This window comes from Ambystoma mexicanum, chromosome 8, assembly GCF_040938575.1.
Source record: "Ambystoma mexicanum isolate Mex_15411 chromosome 8, UKY_AmexF1_1, whole genome shotgun sequence".
Classification (NCBI taxonomy): Eukaryota; Metazoa; Chordata; class Amphibia; order Caudata; family Ambystomatidae; genus Ambystoma; species Ambystoma mexicanum.
The window spans coordinates 1,103,464,702-1,103,488,226 of NC_090929.1; the positions used below are offsets into that span (position 1 = coordinate 1,103,464,702).

General features: G+C 46.1%; 1 protein-coding gene across 5 annotated transcripts in view; it reads right to left on the reverse strand.

Annotated features, from left to right (window-relative positions):
* ATP13A2 (ATPase cation transporting 13A2) overlaps nt 1-23,525 on the reverse strand; it is a 749,950-nt gene that overhangs the window by 126,939 nt on the left and 599,486 nt on the right. For all 5 annotated transcript variants that reach the window (XM_069611124.1, XM_069611127.1, XM_069611125.1 and 2 more), the window contains exons 20-21: nt 22,758-22,882; nt 1,056-1,219 (exon numbers count right to left, since the gene is read on the reverse strand). In XM_069611124.1, coding sequence (XP_069467225.1) covers nt 1,056-1,219; nt 22,758-22,882 — 289 coding nt within the window. The remainder of the gene's footprint in view (nt 1-1,055; nt 1,220-22,757; nt 22,883-23,525) is intronic.

Genomic DNA, 23,525 nt, shown 5'->3' on the forward strand with positions numbered 1-23,525 from the left:
GAGGCTTTGCCTGTGAAAGGGCTTTCCATATATGGAAATTCGGGTCCCAAGAAAGCAGGAAGAAGGCCAAATGACATGTGAAAATTGTGGGGCACTGCCATTTTTGAGTATGTGGTCAAATGCAAAAGTGCACGAGTAAAAAGTAAAAAACGAATTTGAAGAATATCTACTGCCAGGCACCAGCCCATCTTGAGCACATTATGACTGCAACAACAAAGTTGCAAAAATGTTAATGATACAAATTATCCTAAGCATATTTCATGGGAAGACGATGTGCGCAGCTTTAAAAACACACAAATTCCACTAAGGGAGGCATTGTCTTCCAGTACAGATATTTTTAGGGACTGATCAGTTTACCCCACTACAGCGAGTAAAAAGCAAAGGAAGTAAAGCCAAGGGTTTTACTTACCCCTAAAATGTCAGGGCAGGAGACTTCCAAATAGTCTGGTCAGGAAGCCGGCATTAGTGAAACGAGAGGTCTGCCATTAAAGTCCATGGGAGGAAACCAGCCAAAATAATCTTTCCTAACATGCTCAGGAAGGTTTGGCTGGTCATGGCCATGGAAAGGCTGATGACAGATCTGCAGGGCATCACTTAAAACTGCTAAGAGGATTTGTCAGCCTTCCTGAATCCTTTTTGACCAAGGGAACAGAGAGACTACATGCCCAGTCCATTTGAGGGCACTACAGTTTTATGGCATGTAGAAACGCAGAACCAATTAAATGCAAGGTGTGGCATATGCCTATTGTTCACAGAATTATGTGGCTTTATAGGAATGGGGAGCAGGTGGGAGACATCAGGGTGGGTGGCTTTGGGGCACATTTGTGACTCTTGTTTGCTCATTTTCACTGTATTATTTCTAAGGATTAAGCTGATGACGACTGTAAACCAATAAAAACTCGACTGACAAAAAAACGATATATCACTTGCATAGAGCTACAGAATGTAGACTGGATGGCATAAAAATGGCCACTTTTTAACCCTCTGTAGGGCATAATTTCTGAGGCCCTGAACCAACACTATGCGGTTGGCACTGCCGGTGGAAGGAGGCCTACCTCTGTCCCATTCTGCTGGCCGAACATTGGCTCTGAAAGCAGGAACTTCAAGGAGGCTGGCTTGTTGTGGGAAGGAGGCGAGGCACTGACAAAGATGATCCTTTCACTTTTCTCCACCATCTTGCAGTTCCGTGCTACATTCACTGCCGTCAACATGTTGTCCCCTTCAAAGCAAAGCAGAGAATTATTACTACGGCTGTTAAAATGGATTTCCAAAATCAACTCTGGGGGTGGACTTTGGGAGGCCACCCTGTTATGGTAAACCGGGGGGGCACAGATTTAGCCAAACCCAATCATGTTAAGGTAGCAGAGCAGCAAAGCTTATTCTCAAGAGGCCTGTGAGAGTGGTCTAGGGCTACAATGAGTCCAAACAGAACACCACCAATAATTCCAGATAGACAGGTAAGTAAAAGAAATGTACAAAAGAAAGATACACTTTATTCAGAAAACATAATCCATTAACATATTTAAAAAAACATGCATGATAAACGCGGCAGTGCACGCCAATAATAAAAATACATAGCGTCAACAAATTTAAGAAAATCATCACCAAGAATCCAGAAGTTCTGTTACAACATTCCTTTTTTACATCATTGTTATACATTTAAAAAAGTCACAGCTGGGCACATGTCCTTATATTATTGCCGATATAGTGGAGCCTGAGCCAGAGTTTCCTTAGGTTGGTTAAAAACCTACAAACCGTAAAGAAGCGCATTAAATCTTCCACACATTCCAAGCCACAAGGGTAAGCCTTCCCCAGACCCAGATGTAACTTACATTGTGATTTTAAAAGGGAACCCAAAGCTGCCACGTCCTGCAGCATCCAACTTTTCACTAGATTAATCCCACTATTCTAGCAACTGGGACGGTCTTTACTTAATTGGCGGCATATATCCCTAAATGCCAAGGCAAGATTTGTGTTTGTGGGATTGGTAAAATGAAGCTTCAAGAAAAACTCTAGAAACCGCTGCTCGATCTGACAGGTTGATGTTACCGAGTCCCAATTCATGCAGTAACACATCTCCAGGTGAGCTGGGTGGCAGGCCCAAGGGCCCACCTAATCCTGAATTTTGGTAACTTTCCATAAGCCCACACAGTGACGCACCCCAGACTTTAGCTCCATAGAGGAACGCTGTATTGATTTTAGAATTACGCACATGGAGGCATTTATCTAGACTTTTGGCACCAAATTGATGCTAAAAACAAGTAAACCTTCAAACCCACAGTTACCTGCTTCTCCGTCTTATTTACATGGCTTCTCCATGTACCACATTCTGAAAAATGCAAACCCAAATACCTATATTCATTTATGACTTCTATTGTCGAATTAGCAAGGGCCCATTTAAAATCCCTCTTTACCCAATTAAAAACTAGAATTTCTTTCCCCTTCGCCCCCCCCCGCTGCCCCGACAGATTCAGCGTAAGGCCATGCGCCTGAAAGTAATTACTGGCATACTCTAGGCACTGCTGTAATCTTCTAGCTGTCAGGTCTAGAAGTACAGTGTCATGAGCATACAAAGGCATACTAAATTTGACGCTGTGTAATAAAGGGGGTATCAGGCCTTGTGTCGCAAAAAATGTATATTGATTTATTAGGTCTTTAAAATACACACCAAGATAAAACCTTTAGTCAAATATTGGCACACACATACTATAAAAGAAATCTATGCATTCACCATTAGGAGAAGAAAGAAAGAATATACTTCAATAACCAGTGAAACACAGGTACGCAGTTATATGCATGAAATTCAGTAGAGACGTTTAGTAGAACTACAGAATAGCTCCCCTAACACTTAATGAGTTCAACCCTAAGTTGGTGTGGGGCCCGGTGCCCTAAAGTCAACAGTTCCAAAGCTAAACTTCACAGCTTGGTTTATTGAGAGATTTGGACGATTCCAGTGGTTATGATCAAAAAGTCAAAAAGGTAAGTAAATTAACTCAAACCCAGTCAATAAGATAGACCTAGAAAGGGATCATTGATCAGGACTCCACTGACCCAAGTCAGGAAAGAGTAGTTTAGGGACGGACTATACATCCATGTAACCCTATGGATTACAGGGGGAAGGACTAGGCATGTTAACTTACCCCCCTGACTCAGATGTTTTCAGAGACCACTGCAGAGGTTCTAGAATGTGTTGGGGACACTGTCTTTTGTGCTTGGTCCAGTCAACAAAGGCCCAGTGGTTGCGGGTGCAGAGATTATTTTCAGACACAGGATTTAGTTTTGGTCGGTCGTAGAGCTTAGGAATCGGTTCCAGACACCTTCCAGCTGAACATCCAAAGAAAAGATAAAGGCTTCTGCGATGCAGGTGACTCCAGAACACTTCCATGATGGAAAGAAGATTGATTGCAACGGGAGTCACCATGGTCAGGTGACAGGCGATCTTCCAGAGAGGACAAAGGAGCAGGTACTGCTCGGCTTCTGTTAATGCAGGAAGGCTGACAATGCAGGATCAGGTGTCATGTTGCCCAAGTTGAAGAACATCCAAGTTCCAAGGATGGGAATCGTACAAAAATGTCCCCCTCATTTGTGCGCCCCCGCAGATACTGCGACTTTGGGGGCGCACAAAATGAGGGCGACATTTACCGCGCCCAAGCAGAGCGGGGGTTGTGGGGGTGTCCCCCCCTCTGCTTGGGCACCGTAACAGGATTCGGGGGGGTGTCCCCCGCTTACCATTTGGTAAGCGGGGGACAAGAAAGAAAAAAGAAAAGAAGAGCACCTTGCGACGTCAGCTCTAACCCACGTTAGTGGGAATAGCTGATGCCGCAGGGATAGCAGGGTGCAGGCGGCACACACAGAAGTGTGCCGCAAGTGAACGGTAAATTTGGGTTTGTGGGTAGGGGGTAGGAAGGGAAAATCAGGCCGGGTAAGCAGGCACAGTGATCTATATGATCACTGTGCCACGCCGTAACTGGCGTCGGCATTTCGTCCGTCGCAGTTATGGGTGGTGCAGTGATCACATAGATCCCTAAGGATGCACTCAGAATGGCATTAGCTGTAGTGAGGCAGCCCGGGAGAGCTGCTCAGTCCACCCTTGACATGACTGCTTGTTCCCACTAGTTCAGGGGTCGACGCAACGACAAAAAGGTCTTCTTGAAATCAGGCAGGGGTGCAGGGCTTCTCTGGACTTGGTGCTGCCAGCTGAAGAAGTCATCCTCGGGTCAACGGCTGTTCTATGATGACCCGTCGAATTGCTTCAGAAGCCCTCCTTTTATCCAAGATTTGAGCTGGGAGCTCACCCACCAATCGTAAGGATCAGCACCATTTAAACTGGCAGTGGCTATCCATCATAGATAGCCGCTGGCCATAACATCTGTCCAGCAGTAGACATTCAGGGACCTACATTTGCACTGGGACCAGATAGTCCCAGCCAACCCACATCTGGGTTCACATAAAAACCACCCCTTAGCCTGCGAAAGCTGCAGCTTTCTCTGTGAAAGAGCATTTAATATATGGCATTTCCTGACCTGAGAAGGCAGGAAGAAGTCCAAAGACTAATATGGCCAAAGGACAAGTAGAAACCTTATGGCACAGCCATCCTATGGGGTTAGCCACTTTAGTAGCCCTTTGCAGTAAATGCAAAAGTGCACGAGTATAAAGTATAAAACACAGTAGAAAAATATCCACTGCTACAAGCTCTTCCACGGCACATTGTAAAATTAACCAAAAAGCCATTATATAAAATGTCATAAGGATACAAAGCATCCAAACTATACTTCACTTTTTTTTAAATCAGTTTTTATTGATTTTTTAAATTGTGCATTAAAACAGACAAAAAAATAGTGTAACAGTCAGATCGATGAATCAGAACAATAATAAGATGTGCCATAAGTTAGCCACAACAAGTTGCATTGTCACTTTGTATGTAGGCTCCCCCCCCCCCCACCTTCAGGTCCCCACCCTCTCCCCCTTGTTTAACATCTCTGGTTCGTATGATAGTCACATTATCAAATGGCATTATCTCACTTGTCTCATCATTGCAGTTAGCAGGTACTCTTCACATTGCATTATAGTCTTTTTGCAGGCACTACTCAGAGTCAGTTAAGATTCTGTTAAATATTGGTGGCTTTGCATATGTTATATCAGGTAATGTATTTGGAACGAAAGTCAGTCCAATCCATGTCGATGGAAGTACGATCCCCATGGATGGCTGCAGTCAAATTGTCCATCCAGTATATGTTTCGGGCTACATTAATCCATTCGTTTTTTTTGTTGGGAGTTGTAAGACACGCTCTCGCAGCTAGAAGCAGACCATGGATCATCCTGGGCAACTTTGTTACTACGTCATCCAATTCTTCCAAATCAAACAAAACCGTAAGCAGTAATTTATCCATGTCCACCCCATCTAAATATTTAATCCAGCCAAGGACTTCATCCCAGAACATCTGTACAACCGAGCACCCCCACCACATGTGCCAGCATTCGGCCTTCTTTCTGCAACCCTGACAACATTGGGGGCTTACTCCCTGATACATCTTAGCGAGTTTGGCTGGGTCATATTGCCATCTGTAGGGAGGTGTGGGTCATTGCAAAATAATTGTCCGGCAGTTGGATGGGAAGCATTTGAAATAGGTAAAGTATTTTTGGTAGGATCACCATCTTAATGGCATTCAGCCGACCCGTCCATGAGATCGTAAGTTTGTTCCATCTCTCAAGGTCCTTTTTTATCACCGTCATCAGAGGGGGAAAGTTTGCCTCATATAGCTGGTTAAGCTCTCTGGTGACGTTGATGCCCAAGTACCGCAGTGTGTCTAGGCTAATTTTCATACCCAGAGGTGTGAAACATTCTACAGCGGCATCCTTGCTTTTGTCTATCGGAAGAATGACCGATTTCCCAGTGTTTATTTTCAGCTCTGCCAGGTGGCCGTAAGATTCTATTATCTCTATTGCTGCCGGGATGGGCGTTAGACGGTTTGTTGTGTGTAGCAGTATGTCATCAGCATATAGGCCCAGTTTATAAACCTGTTTCCCAACTGTGATTCCCTCTTCCTTTCTATCTTGTCTCAGTTTCTGGGCAAGTAGTTCGAGTGAGAGGACGAAGAGTATAGCAGATAGTGGTCAGCCCTACTAGTTCCCCTTTTCAATTCAAACCACCTAGAATAGCCTCTGTTAACCGCCACGCAAGTCCTTGGGGACGAGTATATTGCTTTAATGCTTCAGCAGAGCTTATGTCCCAGGCCTATGTGAACAAGAACCCTTTCTAGGAAGTCCCAGGCCATCCTAACGAATGCTTTCCCGGTGTCTATCGAGAGGAGCGTCTGGTCTCCCACTGCCTTCTGCGCCTCTTTTATTAGGTGGAGTGTCTTTCTCATCGTGTCCGCCCCTTGTCGTCCCATTACAAATCCGACTTGGTCAGGGTGTATCAGTCTCGGTAAATGTTGCTCCAGTCTAGTCGCAAGAACTCTGGTGTATATTTTAGCATCAATGTTGAGGAGTGATATGGGGCGATACGAGCCACATTTCTTTGGGTCTGTGCCTTCATTTGGTATTACTGTGAGTAGGGCTTGGGCAAATGATGGGGGGGCCTTGCCCGTCACCAAGATGTTGTTAAAGAGAGTTACTAGGAAGGGGGTGAGGATCGAGGAGAATATTTTAAAGAATCGTGGGGTAAAGCCATCATCTCCCGGGGCCTTCCCTATTTTAAGACGTTTGATGGCATTGTGCACTTCTTCCCCTGTGATCGGTGTCTCAAGAGCATTAGCCTCTACTCCGGATAGTCATGGCGTCCGTTTTATCCCCTTTTTTGTAGAATTTTTGTTTTAAAAATTGCTGCAGGCTTTGGGTTATCTTTCCTACTTCAAGTGCCCTTAGCTCTTCCCTAAATTCTTTGGCTTCCGAGAGATGTTTGGACCCGTCATTAGGGGAAGATTGTGCAAGCTTCTCAGCTGTACTCATCCGTTCCCTAGGCCCCTTTTCTATGAGTGATCATTTTATTTTTTTCGCAGTCCCCTTTTCTAATGAGGACATCCCTCCACGTGGCCTTCGCTGCCTCCCACACTGATCCATTTTTAATTTCTCCTGCGTCATTGGCTATAAAGAATTGTTTAATCTCTGTTTCTATCTCTTCCCTGAAAACGAGGTCTTTTCCACAGGGATTCATTACATCTGCACTTTGAATTCCGGGGTGAGAGACATTCCCAATTTAAATCTACTGATAACATATCGTGGTCAGACCATGCGATGGGGTGGATATTTGAGTTACTAAGTATTTTTAACAGGCCTTTTCGATATGAATATGTAATCGATTCTCATGAGGGTGGCATGTGGTGCGGAGTAGAAAGTGAAGCTTCTGTCTTGTGGGTGAAGACACATCCAGCTGTCATTGAGGCCATATAGCTCTAGGGTCATATTGATTTCTGCTATAGTTTGTGTCTGAGGTAGGGTCTGCACTTCGTCTCGGGCTTGTCTATCTAGGGTCAAGTTCATCCAGGTATTAAAGTCGCCTCCAAGGACAAGGTGACCTTCTGTCAAGCCAATTATCTTTTCAGTGGTTCTGTGGAGGAATCTTTTCTGGTCTGGGTTGGGTGCATAAATAGTTGCACGGGTGATATTTGTATTTTATATGCATCCCGTGACCAGTAATGCTCTCCCCTCCACATCTGCCCAGGTTTTCGTAACCGTCATGTGTAGCCACTTGCGTATTAGGATTTCCACTCCCGCCTTTTTAAGGATACCGGAGCTCCAGTATGTCCCACCTATGAGGCCACAGGGAATTTTTTCTCTCAGCGCCTCTTTGCTATCAAGTCTCTTGGAGAAATAGGATGTCAATGTCAGACCTCCGGAACTCCCTGGCAACCAAAGATCTCTTGGTGGGAGAATTTAGGCCCTTAATATTCAGCATACATATGCAAAGTGAGTTCTTTCTTTGGGGTCCTGTTATTGCCGCCATATGTAGTGTGCATGGAAGTTACGTACGTGTGTGTGTGTGTGTGTGTGTGCAAGCTATGCTCGTTGGATTGTGTCATTCATGCCTGTATTATCAACTGTTGCTCGAACCATTTCGATATGCAGGGAGATTGTTGTCACTTCTCCCTTATCTACCCTTACTTGTTCCTGTATTTCCCTCCCCCCCTCCAAACCTCTTAGGGTCCCGGTCCCTCCCAGTTCTAGTCACTAGGTGAGTCCGAGTCACTGGCAAGGTCTTCAAACCTGACCCATTCTCCTAAATTCAAATTATCGGGTGCCCCCGTTTTCAAACTAGACATTTACAAGTGAACCACAACAGTACGTGTTTCAAACACTTCAAACAAGTTATGTATCAGCATGAGGTAGCTTCTTCCATTAGGGCTCACGTAGTATGCGAGTTAATATTCAATGCGCCCTAATGGTGTTGGGAGTGATATCTCACTCACCACTGGTGACCGTTGGACTGGTCGGTCTGCGTATCTCCACATGTAGTCAGTGCATGAATAGGCAGGCATGCCTTCACAGTCTTTGGGTGGGGGTGTATTGAGTTTGAAGAATTTTAGGGCTCCCGGTATTCTCCTTCTCCTCCATCTCTTGGTTTGCCACCCATCGTTCCTCTCGGGTTAGGACTGGTTGTCCGAAGCGCTTTCTTCCCCTCCTACTGGTTCCCTTATAGCATTGTTGATTTCTTGGTCCATGACGAGTTTGTGCCTTTGCCCATCAAGTTCATACTTGATGGAGATTGGATAACCCTACCTGTAGCATGTTCCTTTTTACTTAAGCCACTTGGTTAGCGGCATACATACATAGTCGTCTCTTTGCAATGGTGAGGGATGAGAGATCTTGGTATACGGTAATTTGTGCCATGTCCATTTTTATTGCTTCCTTCGTTTTAGCTTTCTCAAGAATTTTGTGTGTCTGGGTAATTATGAAAATGAACTAGAACAGATCTCGTGCCTCCAGTCGGTCCACCGGCTCTGTGAAGCCTATCGATTTTTGTGGTATCAATGGATTCATCATTGAACAGTTGCTTTAGGATCTGGTGTATAGTGTTCTTTAAATCGCCTTCGGTCACTCCTTCTCTTTCTGGGATTCCAAAGAAGCGGAGGTTGTTCCTCCTCTCCCGGTTCTCAAAGTCATCCATCTACAATGTTATGTCCGCCTCGCAGCGTTCTATTTCGTTGAGTCGTACGTCCATTTGTGTTTCGATAGTGTCAACGAATGATTGGTTGTGCTCAACTTCAGTGAGCCTGTCCTCCATTTTATCCATCCTGCTGGTGATCTTGTACACTTTGTTTCCAATATCAGTACGCATGCCCCTAATTTCATCCATGAGTGCAGCGAGATCCCCCTTGGTAGCCATCAAATTCTGCATTTCCGCTGCCATTGTTGCCGGAGAGTTAGTGGAGTCACTATTGTGCCCTCCAGGTAATGCAAATCTGGCTAGTCTGTCCTTACACTCCATGCGCTGGTGTGTCCTTTGCCACCTGGCTCATTAGGGTGTGATCACCAAGTGCTTTTAATGGTATCGTAGTATGGGAAGCCAGAAGGGTGAAGTTAAGGTGTCTCGGGGCTGTTCTGGCGAAGGGTTCTCAATTCTGGTCTCACAGCTTCCAGGGAGTGGCCCGTGACCGGACTGTATGTAGGATCTCAGGGTCTAGGTCACCATTCTGTGATTTCGGTGCCGTTTCCAAGTGTGTCTGGTCGACCCAGATGTTGCATCCACAGGTAAGAGGAGCACCCTGATTCAGGGGCCTCACACCTTCTGCGCTCTTTCCGGGTTACCCTGGGGAGTTGGTTTGAGTCTCTGTTGGGTCTTCGTGTTTCTTTTTCAAATTGGCTCTTAGGCAAAGTTGGTTGGGGTCTATCGGAGGTTCTGCAGCCTTAGGATATGGGGTTGTGGGCTTGTACGTGTGCCCGTCTGATACTCCCAGACCGGGACTAGGGCAACAGGGGCTGCGTCTGGCGCTTGTTATGGCATCTCCAGAGTGCAAGACCGTCACAGTTGTCCGTTCTTCATGCACCTCGCAGTTTGTTCTGGAGACAGGCAGCGTGTCCACAAAACAGGCACCTGATCACGTTGGTAGCAGGAGGATTGACGGCCTCCTGGAGGTGGTTCTTTATTGGGGGGAAGAGAAGGCCATCCAGTAGGCTGATGCGCACAGTGTGCGGGTTCAGTTGCTTTGCCAAGTGGTAAGGTATGACTGCCTCTATTTCCGTATAGAGGGGGCCGAGGTGGTAGTGGGCTATTCACTGGAATGGGGTGGAGGCGTGCCTCATCACTGCTTTGGCACGATACTTCTCGCAATGTGTGGGAGCCAGATGTGGGGCAGAGTGCTCAGGGCACTTTTTCAGGGTCTTGTAATCCGTAGCACGTAGAGGATTGGGGGCGGGTCCTCTCCTCTCGAAGGTGTCTGTCCGGTATTGCCTTCAGTTCAGATTTCAAGGCAAATTGTTAGGAGTCCACAGGGGGTCACGCAATTGCAGGTAATTTCAGTCTGGTGTCAACTAACTGCGTGATTGTGTGGAGTGACACTACGTTGATTGACTGTAGTCCGGTAGAGTACCTGTGCAGCAGTAGGTTTGTGCACTGCTGTAGAGAAGCAGTCGTCAGTGTCCCCGGTGATGTGTGGAGACCACGGGCAGTGCAGCGGGAGGCAGAGGGAGGAGGAAGGGCAAGATGGCCCAAAGCATGCACTGTCTACAGCAGCCATAGTTATTGGAAGTATTTTTCACTGCGTCCCCGGTTGTGAGGTAGGCCCGGGGTCACTGTATCCCAAACAGTGAGCTGTATGGAAGTCCTGGGGTGGGAACCAGCGATTGCGGCGTGTGCGCAGGGTGCTGCAGCAGGATTACATGCACAGGCTTGGGCCGTTGGAGTCAGGCAAGTTGCATTGTCTCGGTCTTACAGTGGATTATGGAGAAATACCTCTGAGGCCTCTGCACGGGGACCTGCCAATTCGGACTGGTAATCGGGGGCTCCTTGTTGCAGCTACGGATCGCCAATGCTGATTCTTTGTTTTCCTGCGTGGCAGCCGGCCGTCCACAGTGTTCCGGAAGGGTGGCGGCAAGAGACACACTTTTTGCCTTCGGTTGGGAGCCACCAGTCCCAGGGATGTTTCTCTAGAACAGAGTCCGATTTCAATCAGATTTTTCCCCAGTGTGCTCCGGGATGTCTGCAGACTGGGGAGCATTGCAGTGGTCACTAGGGGTAGGCAGATGGGGGCACATTCGCTGGTTTTGGTGTCAGGAGAACTTGCGTCTCTCCTCCATGCGCCCCCTGGTGGCCGTTCTATACTTCACTTTTGAGTGAGGTGTGCATTTGTAACAAAATAAATTCACTCTTAGTACTGATAGTCTTATTGACTAGTGAGTTTCCCTATAAGAATGATCAACAAGACAAGGGAAGTAAAGCAGGCAGCTTTACTTCTCTCCAAAAAGTCAGGTCAGGAGTCCAAACAAAGCCACAAGAAAGGGTTTTCCATAGAAGTCTATGTGAGGAAAGCAGCAAAAAGAAATTCTTTCCTAACAATTGCTAATCCATGTCTGCCACAAACCTATGTGCAAGCTATAATGTTGCATGTCAAAATGATCATGAACGATTGGATAACCTAGCAGCATAGAAGCCAGATAGTGACAGACAATCAGAAGCAATCGGAGGACATGGAGATTGCACACCAGGCATAAAGGGAGCACTCTCTGTCCAAGCCACAAAATAAGAATACACGGGGAATAAGTAGAATGTCCTAGGAGGACATGGCGCATCAGACAGTGAAACCTAGATTACCAGTGCTATGTGACAGATGCAGAAAGCCAGAGCCATGAAAGAAAGAGAAAACCACAGTCGAGCAAAGTGGAGAAACTGAGCCAGGCGGTGCTGATGTAGTACAAGATAATTACACCAGAATCAGTCTATGGTGAAAGTTGCCTTTTGTTTAGACTGCAAATGGCACCATAAAGGGCACCCAATTAGGAGCCAGTGTGCACCTCGGCCCACGGCCGGCTTTAGGCATGGGCGACAGCCGGTCGTTTAGGGAACCACATTAGTCGCCCCTGTCACGCAAGCCCGGGAGAGCCTTTCAAGGGCTCACCCAAGCTGGTGTGGTGAAGGCACCCTATTGAAATTAAATGCACCCCGCTCTTGTGCTGACGCAGAGTGCTCCAGCATGAAAGCGGGGTGCTTTCCATTTCAATAGGCGCTACTGCTACGCCAGCATGGGACAGGTTACCCCATGCTGGTGTTGCAGCGGTGCTCTGTTGAAGTCAAACTTCCTGCTGTAGCACAGGAGTGGGTTGCTTTCCCTTGCAACAGGGCACCACTGCTACATCAGCACGGGTGCAGCCTTTGAAAGACTGCCCCATGCTGAGAAACCTCAAATTTGGCGGCGCCCCTTCCTTCCCATTTTGTTTCACCCAGGCACTGCAACATCCAAGGCCGGCCCTGCCTTGTAACTCATAACCACATATCTGTGTAGCGCAATTGCATTCTGGCCAGTAAAGGCAGTTAAAAAGGCATCGCCGGTGGCACCAATGTAATATTGCAATGCTGAAAATGTATGGCAATATCGTCCCGTATGCCTTTCAGTACCATGCAATGCTTGCTGGCTGTGCATGCATTGTGCTGAGGGACACATCCCACGAAGGTGGGGAGGATGAAAGCAGCCCCCTTCCCTTCCATACAGGAAGGATAAGAAAGTTCTGTAATGATGGAGGCACCTGTTTCAAGCTGCGCATTTTCCAAAGTCAGTGTTTAGAATTCTTTTCTGCAAAGGTTTTACGGGGACGGGAGAGGCAGGGATGGCCTTAGGGCAGGACTTTCCGGGGTGCCATTAGCCACCCGCCATGCCATCTCTGGGGAATCTTTCAAAGGCTCCCTGAGCTGGTGTGGTGGGAGAAGGCGTGGCAGGCACCCTATTGAAATTAAATGTGCCCGCTCTTGTGCTGGCACTGAGCTTTCCAGCGCAGGAGCGGGGAGCATTTATTAGTAATGGGGCGCTGATGCTTTCGCATCGGTACCTATTGCACAGCGATTACCTCCCCTTCCAGCATGGGGGGTGGACGATTTTCATTAGAATAGGGGGCTGATGTATTAGCATCAGCGTCCTATTCCTAACTCCCTTCTGCAGAACTGGAGCGGGAAGTTTAAAAAAAAAAAAAAGAAATTGCAGCAAAATGCCCTGCCCCCTTGGCATTGACCAAGGGATGTGCAGGGAGTAGGGTGGGGGGATGTGGAGTCGCGTTGTTTTGTTTCACTGCCCGGTGGCACTAGCGCCACTAAAGCTAGCCCTGAGGAGGGGGTAAGTCCTGGGTGTTGCATCTTTGGTTTATTCAACATTTTGGTCTCCCGGTTCTATTGGTGGGTATTCCAGCATTATTCTTTACTCGATATTTTGTGTGGAAACTGCTTGTTTATGAGTATGTGAGCAGTGTCTGGTTTACTGGTAGATATACCGTTTATAATTTGACCATGTTATAGTCAGAACTGTGTTTCTAGAATTATCAGGGTAAGGGGGAAGAGACATCTGTCATGGCCTTCTTTATAATTCTATGCAAGTAAATGGCTAACTGGACGTCCAATGAGATGGTCTGTCTTAGATGCCCTTGTCAGTTGTAAGCTTTCGTTGAAGAATCTCTTCACTTGCTAGACAAGGCCATTCCTCACATGGGTGACACAGTTTAGAATGACGGTGCTTAATCCCGTTGCCTCACAAGAAGGATGTCATGCCATTGAACTGTACACCATGGGTGGACAGCAGGTAGTGAGGGCATTTGTTTATGAGGCATTTAAGCAGGGGTGTTGCTAGGTCTGGAAAAGACCCGGGGCTACGCTGATGTCGGAAGTGTCGGGACTGGGGGCTAGCTAGTCTTTTGGCTGTAGCTCCTGAGATTCTATCAGGGGCTACAACCAAAAGACCAGGGGCTATAGCCCCCTTAGCCCCCCCCCCCTAGCAACGACTCTGCATTTAAGTCATCAGGGTGATGTGGCAGTGGTTGTTTTTTCCTGGAGAAATCGGATTAGATAATTTCCAAGGTGTATTCCCTCAGACCTACACTACAGTGTTTTTCCTTTGGAGACATGTTATCGAGGGGCCCAATAAAGTCCATGCCTGCACTGTAGCGGACCACATTAACTTTTGAAAGAGGATAGTCAAGAGTGGTACAGGATGCTATGAATTGCTCGAATTTGCTATCCCTAGCCAGACACCAGTGACTCTGAAAGCTACCTTTCGCAGAAGGCAATGCCTAGGGGACTCCTATCCGCTAACGAGATGAGTTTGTTGCAAAGGGGATGGTGGAATGAGTTTGCTAGTGCTTATTCTAAGTCCACACTCATGAATAATTTCTGGTGTGACATGCCAGGACAAATGACCAGGTTCTCTGCTGGCCATTCGTCTCTTATGTAGAGCTGGATGCACTAAGTCAGGATCTGTCGCTCTGCTAAGAGCAACTAGGAATCATTGATGCTGCATTCCATGTTACGTGGAATATCTATAGTCGCTACAACACACATGCTTATTCCGGGTCATGTGCTAAACTTGGAGTATGGACAGGCAGTTCACCTACTTTTTACACCACACTGGGAAATACCTTCAGCTACAATTCTTGCAATTTGCTGCCAGTCTAGCAAGTGGCGTTTACTTAATTGGTGCCACCTGGTGATAGAATGTGGCTAAGGGGCTATTGGTCAGTACACAGGGGAAATCTCATGCCCCATACATGGGCGCAGAAATGTTCTGTGGCCCAAGAACAAGCAAGTAATCACCCTCTCAATCCAAGACTAATTCTTTAGAAGTCCATGATTATGGACAAGCTTTTATGTTTTCTTTAGAGTTTTCACTTGCATCATGGTAGCCCCCAATCCACAGGCCATGGCTTCAACTGTAAGAACCGTGAGCAATTGTGGACAAAATTGGTGCAAGCCACAGAAAGAACTGATGTCACATTTGAGGTCTTCAAACACAGTTGAGCAGGTGTGGTCCCACTCAAAACAGTCACCTTTCTTCATCAGGATGCACACTAGCTTTGTCTTTTGCAGAAAGGTGTTCCCTGAACTCTGTGTATTATTCAATGGGCTCGGTTAGGAAAGACTTTACTTTTTGCGTTTTTTCCTCAAAAAAACATCAGGGGCTCTTTTTGCTATTGTTTTGAACTTTTCCTGGCTTTTGGAGGTAAGTGAAGCCTTTTTGTTCTACTTACCTTGCTAAGCTCATCTGTTTTGTGGGCACTAATCAGTCCCTATAATTATCAGAGCAGGAGAACTTTGTTCTCCATTGTAAAGTTTTGTTTATTTTTTCTTCACACATCACCATCAATGAAGTGCAGTAGAAACACTTTGGTTTCTACTATGGGACTTGGTCGAATCAGGTATTCTTCCTTTTCCTATTTGCAAATTTTGCACAATTTAATTGGTGATTGAAACCGAATTATCATGGTGCACCTTTTCGGAAGATGCTTTAAACCTAGCAACAAGTGACTGCTGACCTATGATTACTGTTTAGACAATGAATCAGAAAATGTTACTTATTTAGGTGTCGAAACAAATGGCAGGAACAGAGGATCTGAACCCTGCTGTTTCGTTAATCTTAGGCACTTGCCCTTTAATAGGTTGGTTGATGACCGCTGCCGAGTGCTCCAAGGCTTGTAAGCGCTTGCCCCTAGGGGGAGCTTATGCCTGATTGCGGCCATTTCAGCTGCTTTCAGCCATGTAATAACAAACAAGCACATTAGTGCATCAAAATGTACACCGATTTTTTGAATGTATTAATTTTTAACAGAGGCAGGATTAAGCGCTACAATTCACCTGTTTTACCGCACATAAACAGAGATTTTCTCTCTGAGTATTAACATCATTTCTAGTAATATATATATATATATATATGGTCACATGACTGCTAAACACGTGCTGCAACAGGAATTGAAACGTTTTTGCAAATGTCTTCCCCTTTTAAACTCTATGGTGTTACCGGCACAATTGGATTTCAACAGTCAGAGAAAGCCAGAGCATTCAGGCGGACCGCGTGACTTTTTTCCACACTAGGAGTGAGTGACTTTTCTACAACCTTATGGCTGTCACAGGGGTGAATTATTTCACCCTTGTTTTCAATGATGTGCTGTGAAGTGTTATAATAAAGATGTCATTTTAAAGTAGCAAGGTTTTGTGTGCTGGGATCTTTTTGTACCTGCTCGTTATGTGTTTTTTTGTAGTGTTACAACCGCATAGGGGCTAGTGTGCTTTTGATAATTAACGGATTTGGCTAAATTTGTTTTCCTAGCACCAGCCACTCTTAGAGGCAGAGCGCCATACTTTAGATGAATTTGTGTTTCTGATAATAACACTTTGTGTTCATGTAGCCTTGTTTTGAGCTAATGTTGGTTACTTGCATGATTCGTCCAGGATGGACTGGCGGGAGCGGATACTTTTACAGTAAGTTTTCTTTTTTGTTGTCTCAGTCACATTTGCATCTTACAGCTTGGTAACATACACAGTACTAAATATGTGCCACAAGTGTTTCGCCTGTCCTTTGGCCAACTTGCATTTTGATGATCTTCCTGCCCTGAGGTGGCTGTTATTTTCCAGATATGGTTAGCCCTCAAGAAGACCTTCAATGGTGGTTTCACCCCTAGACTGGCAGGAACTAGACTAGCAGTTAGACATCCTACCTGGCCCTAAATGTAAAGTGGGAGTAAACTTGACCATAAAGCAATAGTAAAACCGTCCTAGTCAGTACAATCAAAACAACATGTTCTAAACCTAATGCCTGCCCTCATTCTAATACAAAAAGGTGCAAGGCAAAATGACAACCGTTACCTTCACTTTCTCCCAATGCTTTCTGGTACTTATAGTTACAAGATTATGGGCTTTTCTCTGTCAGGCTCCAGCCACTCATATTACTGCTTTCCCTCAGTCAGACTCTGACCTTTTATCTTTCACATGAGCCTCCATCAGTTGGGCTCTGGCCTTTGTTGGGGAGAACTCCCAGTTATGTCAGAGGGATACTGGCAGTTCGCAGACTTGGAGGGCCCAACACCCTGCCCCAGCATACATGGAGGACTCAGTCAATGGCAAGTTCAAACTGTGGTTTATTATAGTCAAAACCAACAGGGATCGATAGAAGAACTCAAGAAGTTACAGCATATCACACAGCAAATGGCGTGAAGGCCACTTTTGTCTAACAAACACATCACTGCTATGTCATTACTTGGGCCTCTCTCAGAAACCTATCACAGCATGGGATTGGCTGTCAGGTGCCCAATAACCTATATGGGTACATATATATGTTATTCTACTGGTTCTTCCATGTCAGGTGGCTGGCCTGTTCCATACCCAATTCTCTATATCATTGTTGCAGAGTTGTGAACTTGCCATTGGTTCTCGCTTGTTGCTACCCACCCCTAGGGTACTAAACTGTTTGGCTAGAGCTGACATCCTGAGGCCTGGGACACAAAATGGTTCGCAGCTCACTGTGTACCTCTTCAAGGTGATGAGAACGAGTATGTGTCTGTTTTGTATCTTGAGTGCACCACCTTTGCCTTACGAGAATATTCTCCTGATTGGCGCAACACTTGTTGCATACTTGCTGCAGTTTGTGTTTGTATGCCTGAGACCGGCTCTCCTTTCCCACTGCCGATCACTGTCCACTGTCTGCTTCGGCCGCATGACGTGTTTGGAGACCACAAATTTGAGCTCTGAATTATGAGGATTTATTCCCTTTTCTTGCAGCAGGTCCCATTGTCATCTGGGGATTGGAATGCCATCCGTATCTCTCGACCTTGGCTGCGGGTCCTGTCCCACACATCTTGCTCTCTGTGCAGCCTGAATTAGCTCAACTCGTCCCTTGCTCAGTGGTCCATGCTATACTATATTCTCTATAGGTTAGTGACACTTGCCTCTGTCAGGGCCCATAGGTGCTCCTCAGTCCCATAGAGTCATTTGCATTTAAGCATCTGCAAGCTTTGCTCAGGATCTCTTGTGCCTTGCAGTTTTTGCGTTGCTGCATTTGGCCAAAGACTAAAATAATAAAAGCAATGACAGTATGTATATGCACCTGTCCTCTACTATAGAACTGTATGCTCGTATTCATGTATTTGAGTATGTGTTTGTGTCCCGAAGTGCAGATGGCACATGTGCTTCATGTCTAACGCTGCTATTTCGTGGTGTCTCTTATGACGTCAGCAACATGGCTACTTGTTGCTTTAGTCCAGGCTGTCCACATAGGCGTCTCTGACCATGGCCTGCAGCTCTTCATCCAACACATGGATAGATCTGTACCGCATTTGATCTGTATGGCTGGCCGAGGGAATATCTCTCAACGTATTTGTCACTCATAGGTGCACTTGGGATTCGTCCGAAAGAGAATGGATGATTGCGGTGTTTCCTGGCTTTTCTTCTCGTCATGAATTTGACGAGGGGATGGGGGGCGATGGTATGATCCTGACTCCCTCTTCACCTTCAATACCTTTTCCACAGTTCACCCAATCTCCCATTGATTTGGCGCAAGCTTCAACCCACGTTATTTTCGATTTCCAACCATCCCTTTTGCCTCTGGACTTTGTATAGACAGGCTTGTTACTACAGAGACTTTCGACTGTGCTGTATCCAAAAGCAGGACCACTCTGTGTAAATTGTATTGCACTGTCTCTTTAAAGCGTTGATCTTCTTTTTACACGCGGTTACCGTATTACGTGCAACCTTGTCTTGATACAGTTACTTTCAAGCAAAAATCACCAGGCCTTTGTTCTTCTCTTTTGTTAACTCAACGGCTGTGTTTTAATATTATTCACATGTCCGAGTTCAAGGTTCCTTTACTTGTAGCTTTATTGAACCTCCCCAATTCAATCATTCACCGGGAGGGAAGCAGGCTTTTCATCAAGGTTACCCAGAAGGATGACTTCCAGCTCGGGTTATCAGCTGCTTGTTACAAGTACGGTTCTTTTGCCTGGCTTTCTTGAGACGTCTCCACTGCTAGCATTGTCCTCTGGCTTTCTGCCCTCCAATCTCGCATTCACAGCAGCTCCTGAAGTCCGGTCCCTTCTCGCTCCCAGCCTCGCTCAGAGTGTACCTGTGTGCTCTGCCTTTTATCCCAGGCGGGGAAGTTAACAGGTTTCAGGTGGGGATGATTGGAAAGTGAGGCCTGACCTTGCCTGGCCACATTACCGGGACAGAGCCACTGAAAATATTCAGAGGTAATCCTCACGACTCAGTTCCTGATCTTCTTTGGCCCAGTAGTACTGATAGAGTAGGAAGGGTGAGGATCATGGGTGTTGTAGTGTCCTACAAAGTAGATTGGGATAGGCGTACGGATTATGTAAAAAAAACAAATTAAAAGAAAAAAGCGGAAAAAAAGGAAAAAAAACGGTGGGGATGCCATTTTCTCCTGTAGTAAGAAAAAGCTAACTTTTGAAAGTTGTTTGATAAAGAAGGGGTATTCCTCACCAGTGTTGTGTGAGGTAGAATTTGTTCCGTCCTGTTGGCATCCTGGGATAAGGTTGTCGGGAGTTGGCATAACAGTATCCTACAAAGCTGAGGGGGTGTCCGTAAGGAGTTGAAGTAGGGGAGGGGGAATACCAAGTCTCACCTCTAGGGCCCCCCATGCCCCAAGGTCCACAGAGATCCTTTAGGCAGGAGATCATCCATCGCTTGTCCGCCCCAAGGGTTGAAATCCAAAGTGATGGTCCGCCCCTTGCCACCTGAGCGCAGAATCCCTGGGTTCCAGCAATGAGAACACCTTCTACATTGCAATGGTCGCTATTCTGAGTTGAGACTTGGAGACCTGCAGATTCTCAACTTAGAGAAGAAGAAGCATTCACTGAAGTTGCAGCTCTCTATCACAGTCTTGCAGGACCACTTTGTTGTCTCCAGGAAGGTGGTCTTCTACCATTTTGTTTAAGTGGCCATCACTGATCACCACCTGCGTCGCATCCTGGGAGTCCCCTGAGGTTGTTGCAGAATTGGTGGTTCTGAAGCTAGTGTGCATTGAGTTTCAAAATCCGATCCATTGGAGGGATTTGTGCACTAGCCAGACCCAAGAACCAGATGCCTGAAGAGACCTGGGCACCCACAACCCTTGTGCTTCCTCCAACAGAACCAAGGCACAAATTCAGAAGTCCCAGCAATTTCAGAAAACTTCCACTGTGGTTCCAGACTGAATTGGAGTGCAGGGCGTGAGTAAACATACATAGGGTAGGATTGTATGGGCATAAAGTCCTAGCCCTATCCCTCCCTTGCCTAGCCCTGAACGGTGGTGTTATGACCTGGTAGCCTCCCTTGGGTCTCCCCTAACATGGTTGGATTGGGAGAGGGTCTTTTTAAGGATTGCCTCTGGTTTCTATTGAACTTTGAAACACTTACAACTACTTTTAGCACAAACCAACAGCTGTTCAACTTTCTAAAAGACTCCTAACCTCTTGGAAAATACTTTCATTGGGACCTCTGACTAAGAGCACACAGTGCCTTTTTTTCTAGCTAGGGAAGGATTTTTTATGGTTAGAATCTAAGTTCTAAGGTTCTGTACGGTGTTTGAGAACCAATAGGTTGAGAAGAAAGAAGTAACCAAAGTCTTCATTAATTACCTGGTTCTATTTTCTTTATTCACTTGCTTTACTACACTACAATGCCTTGAAAAATATGTCTAACTGTGCTTGAAAGTAAAGTGTTCTTGCATTTAGCAGAGCATCCAAAGGTGAATCTATATAATAGTGAAGAGGCCTCATTACGACCCTACCGGTCCGGAAAGAACGGTGGTGGTAAACCCATCACCACCTTTCCGGGCTGGCTGATTAAGAGTCATGCAGGCGGGAGGTGTCACATGGTGTCACATGGAAACACAGGCACCATTACAGCATGGTGCCGGTGCTTCCACTTCCCCATTCCCATGGAGTCCTATGGGACTCCATGAGAATGGGGATTAACAGAATTCCGCCTCCGGAATCACTGGGTCACCGGGGTTGTAATGCCCCGGGTATTCCGGCAATCACGGAGGCGGTATGGTAATATGAGTCCGGCGGTAACCTGCCGGAATTTTCGGCATGTTTACCGCCGGCCTCGCAATGAGGCCCAATGTCTTGGTGTGTTACCTACCTGTGTTTTTATATTGATAAGAGCTGCTGGTAAGTTAGATCAGCGCGTTGAGTGCTCGCTGCTGTGATCTGTGTGTGATATGCAGGTCACAGGTTAGAATCCCGGCCAACTCAGGTTTTCATCCTTCTGAGGTCGATAATTGAGTACCAATGTCAGTTGGGTGATATTGTATCATACTTGCCAACATGACCCATTCCAATCTGTCGGTGCTTATCCAGTCCTGGTTTTTCTTCCTTTGCATTCTGGGACTTTTAGTTCCACTTTTCCCCATTATCAAACTGGGACTACACGCCCCAGAATGCAAAGACAAACCTGGACTGGATAAGCACCTAGAGATTGGAATAAGTTATGTTGGCAACTATGTTGTATGTAAGTAGGTTCTCTGTAAAGCGCTTTGGTGAAAGAGCTATGCAAATCACACATCACTGTGTAAGGCCTAAATAAATAACTATTTTTGTACCCTGCCTAACTAGAATTATTAAGAGTGCTCTGTTTGTGATGTGCTTAACTGAACCCTTGACCACTCCCACACCCTGCTTAGTTTAAGCCTTGCTATTCAGTCATACTACCCAGATAGAGTTTGGCTAGCCATTGGTGTTTGTCCTTGTTCATTAGAATAGGGTGACCTCAGAATCTGTCCACAGGGCAGATTCTGAAAATCAATCTCAACAGGCTCCAAAGTTGGTCTTTGTGTGCAGTGGCGTGTTTAACAGCTCTGACCAGTGCGATTGTGGGCTACACATCAGCAGGGGATATTTGGAAGATCCAACATAGTCAAACTGTTACTTTAAGATCTCTTGTTTTTTTGTTTCTCCCTATGAAAGATTACGCTGCTGGCGCAGATCTTCCTCAACCCATGATAGAGAGGAGGAAGTTGTGCTCTTCTTCAGGCTGCCCTAAAAAGAAGAATGTCAACCTGGGAATATATGTCAGTGGGGATCTATGAGGGGGAAGTAATTTATTAGGGTTTGAAACGGACACTGCTGAGAGCAAACAGCATCCTCGTATATCCGAGTACCCCTTCAGCAATGACAAATCAAGACACAATCGGATGCAGACTGTGGTGGCCCGCCTCCAGTCACCGGGGCGGGCCACAGATGGTGTCGGGAGCACCCGACAACACACGAGGACACCGCGGTCACGGAGGGGAACGCTGGCGGGGATCACCCGGCACCGTCCGGATCACCGCAACGGTAAGCACCAGGCTGGGGAGCACCTCAGCAACAGCAGCCTCAGCACTGGGGCCACCCAGGCCAGGCTGCCAGGCTAGGCCGCGGCACAGAACCCAAAGGGAATGACACAGACTCGTGATGCTGCTTCCTGGGGCTCTGCTGTACTCCCTTGTGCGTGCTAGCAGAGCCCCTTTTATTAGATGGCATGACGCACTTTCATGTGAAACACTAGACCCACACATAACACAGACTGAAGTCATGACATTTTACTCTGTAATTAGTCTATCCAAGATTCTCTTCTAACAGCACCATAAAACTGCCTCAACAGCGGAAGTGCCCTTCATAAAATTGGATTAGCATAAGAGAAATTTCACACATGACATAGGATGAAAAAACAACAAAAGAGAAAGAAAGGACACTTTAGTTTGTAGTGAGAGCACCAGAACAACCTTAAAGTAGGGGTTGTTCACAATGTACCATTAAAGAACATTTTAAATGTGGGGAACAACTTAACAGAATAATTGTTCATTACTGTGGCATCCTACCTGTCACCATGACAGTGCGGATGTTTGCATTACGCAGCAGGTGGATTACAGGAGCAGTCTCTGGTTTCAGCACATTCCTCATTATGAGGAGACCCAGGAACGTCAGCTCACTTTCCGCAGATTCCCTGCAAGACAACGAGATTGACTACTAGAGCACAGCATTTTGCCAACTGCACACTTTAAGCACCCCTGCTCCACCCCCACACCAGACAACTCCCTTGTAGACGTGTCACCTTGAGGGATAGTTCTGCTGCCTGAAGCTCAAGGCTGTAAAGTCTGTGTAATCTTGAATGTTAGGGGAGTTTTCCTAAAGTTCTAATTGCCTTAAGACTTTAGTAAGCTATCCCAGTGGTTTGTAGTTCACCAACTCTTAGAATCAGTTTGTACTAGCTCAGGACCTTGGTAGTGTGGCAGAGCAGTCAGCTACTGCTCACATCTTCCTCTTAAAATAAACCTAAGTACACTGAATGTAGTTAGACAGACACAGCAAAGAAGCACTTAAACATACAAGTATATATTTATAATTTACACAAGAATACTTCAGACGTTTATACTAGAACACTTAGGAATACTTGATAATACACTTGAAAGGGCATTTTCACTTTTGTGTTTGTTCGCGGTTACATTTGGAGCTTCTTCACATAGTAAATCTTTTAAGTGCCAAAACGCAACCCTAGCTAAAGGCAGTTCGGAGAGGGCTTGAAGTCTTGACAATCAGCGAATTATCAAAAGTTCCTGTGGATTTCTTCCAGTCTCTAGTGTTATTGA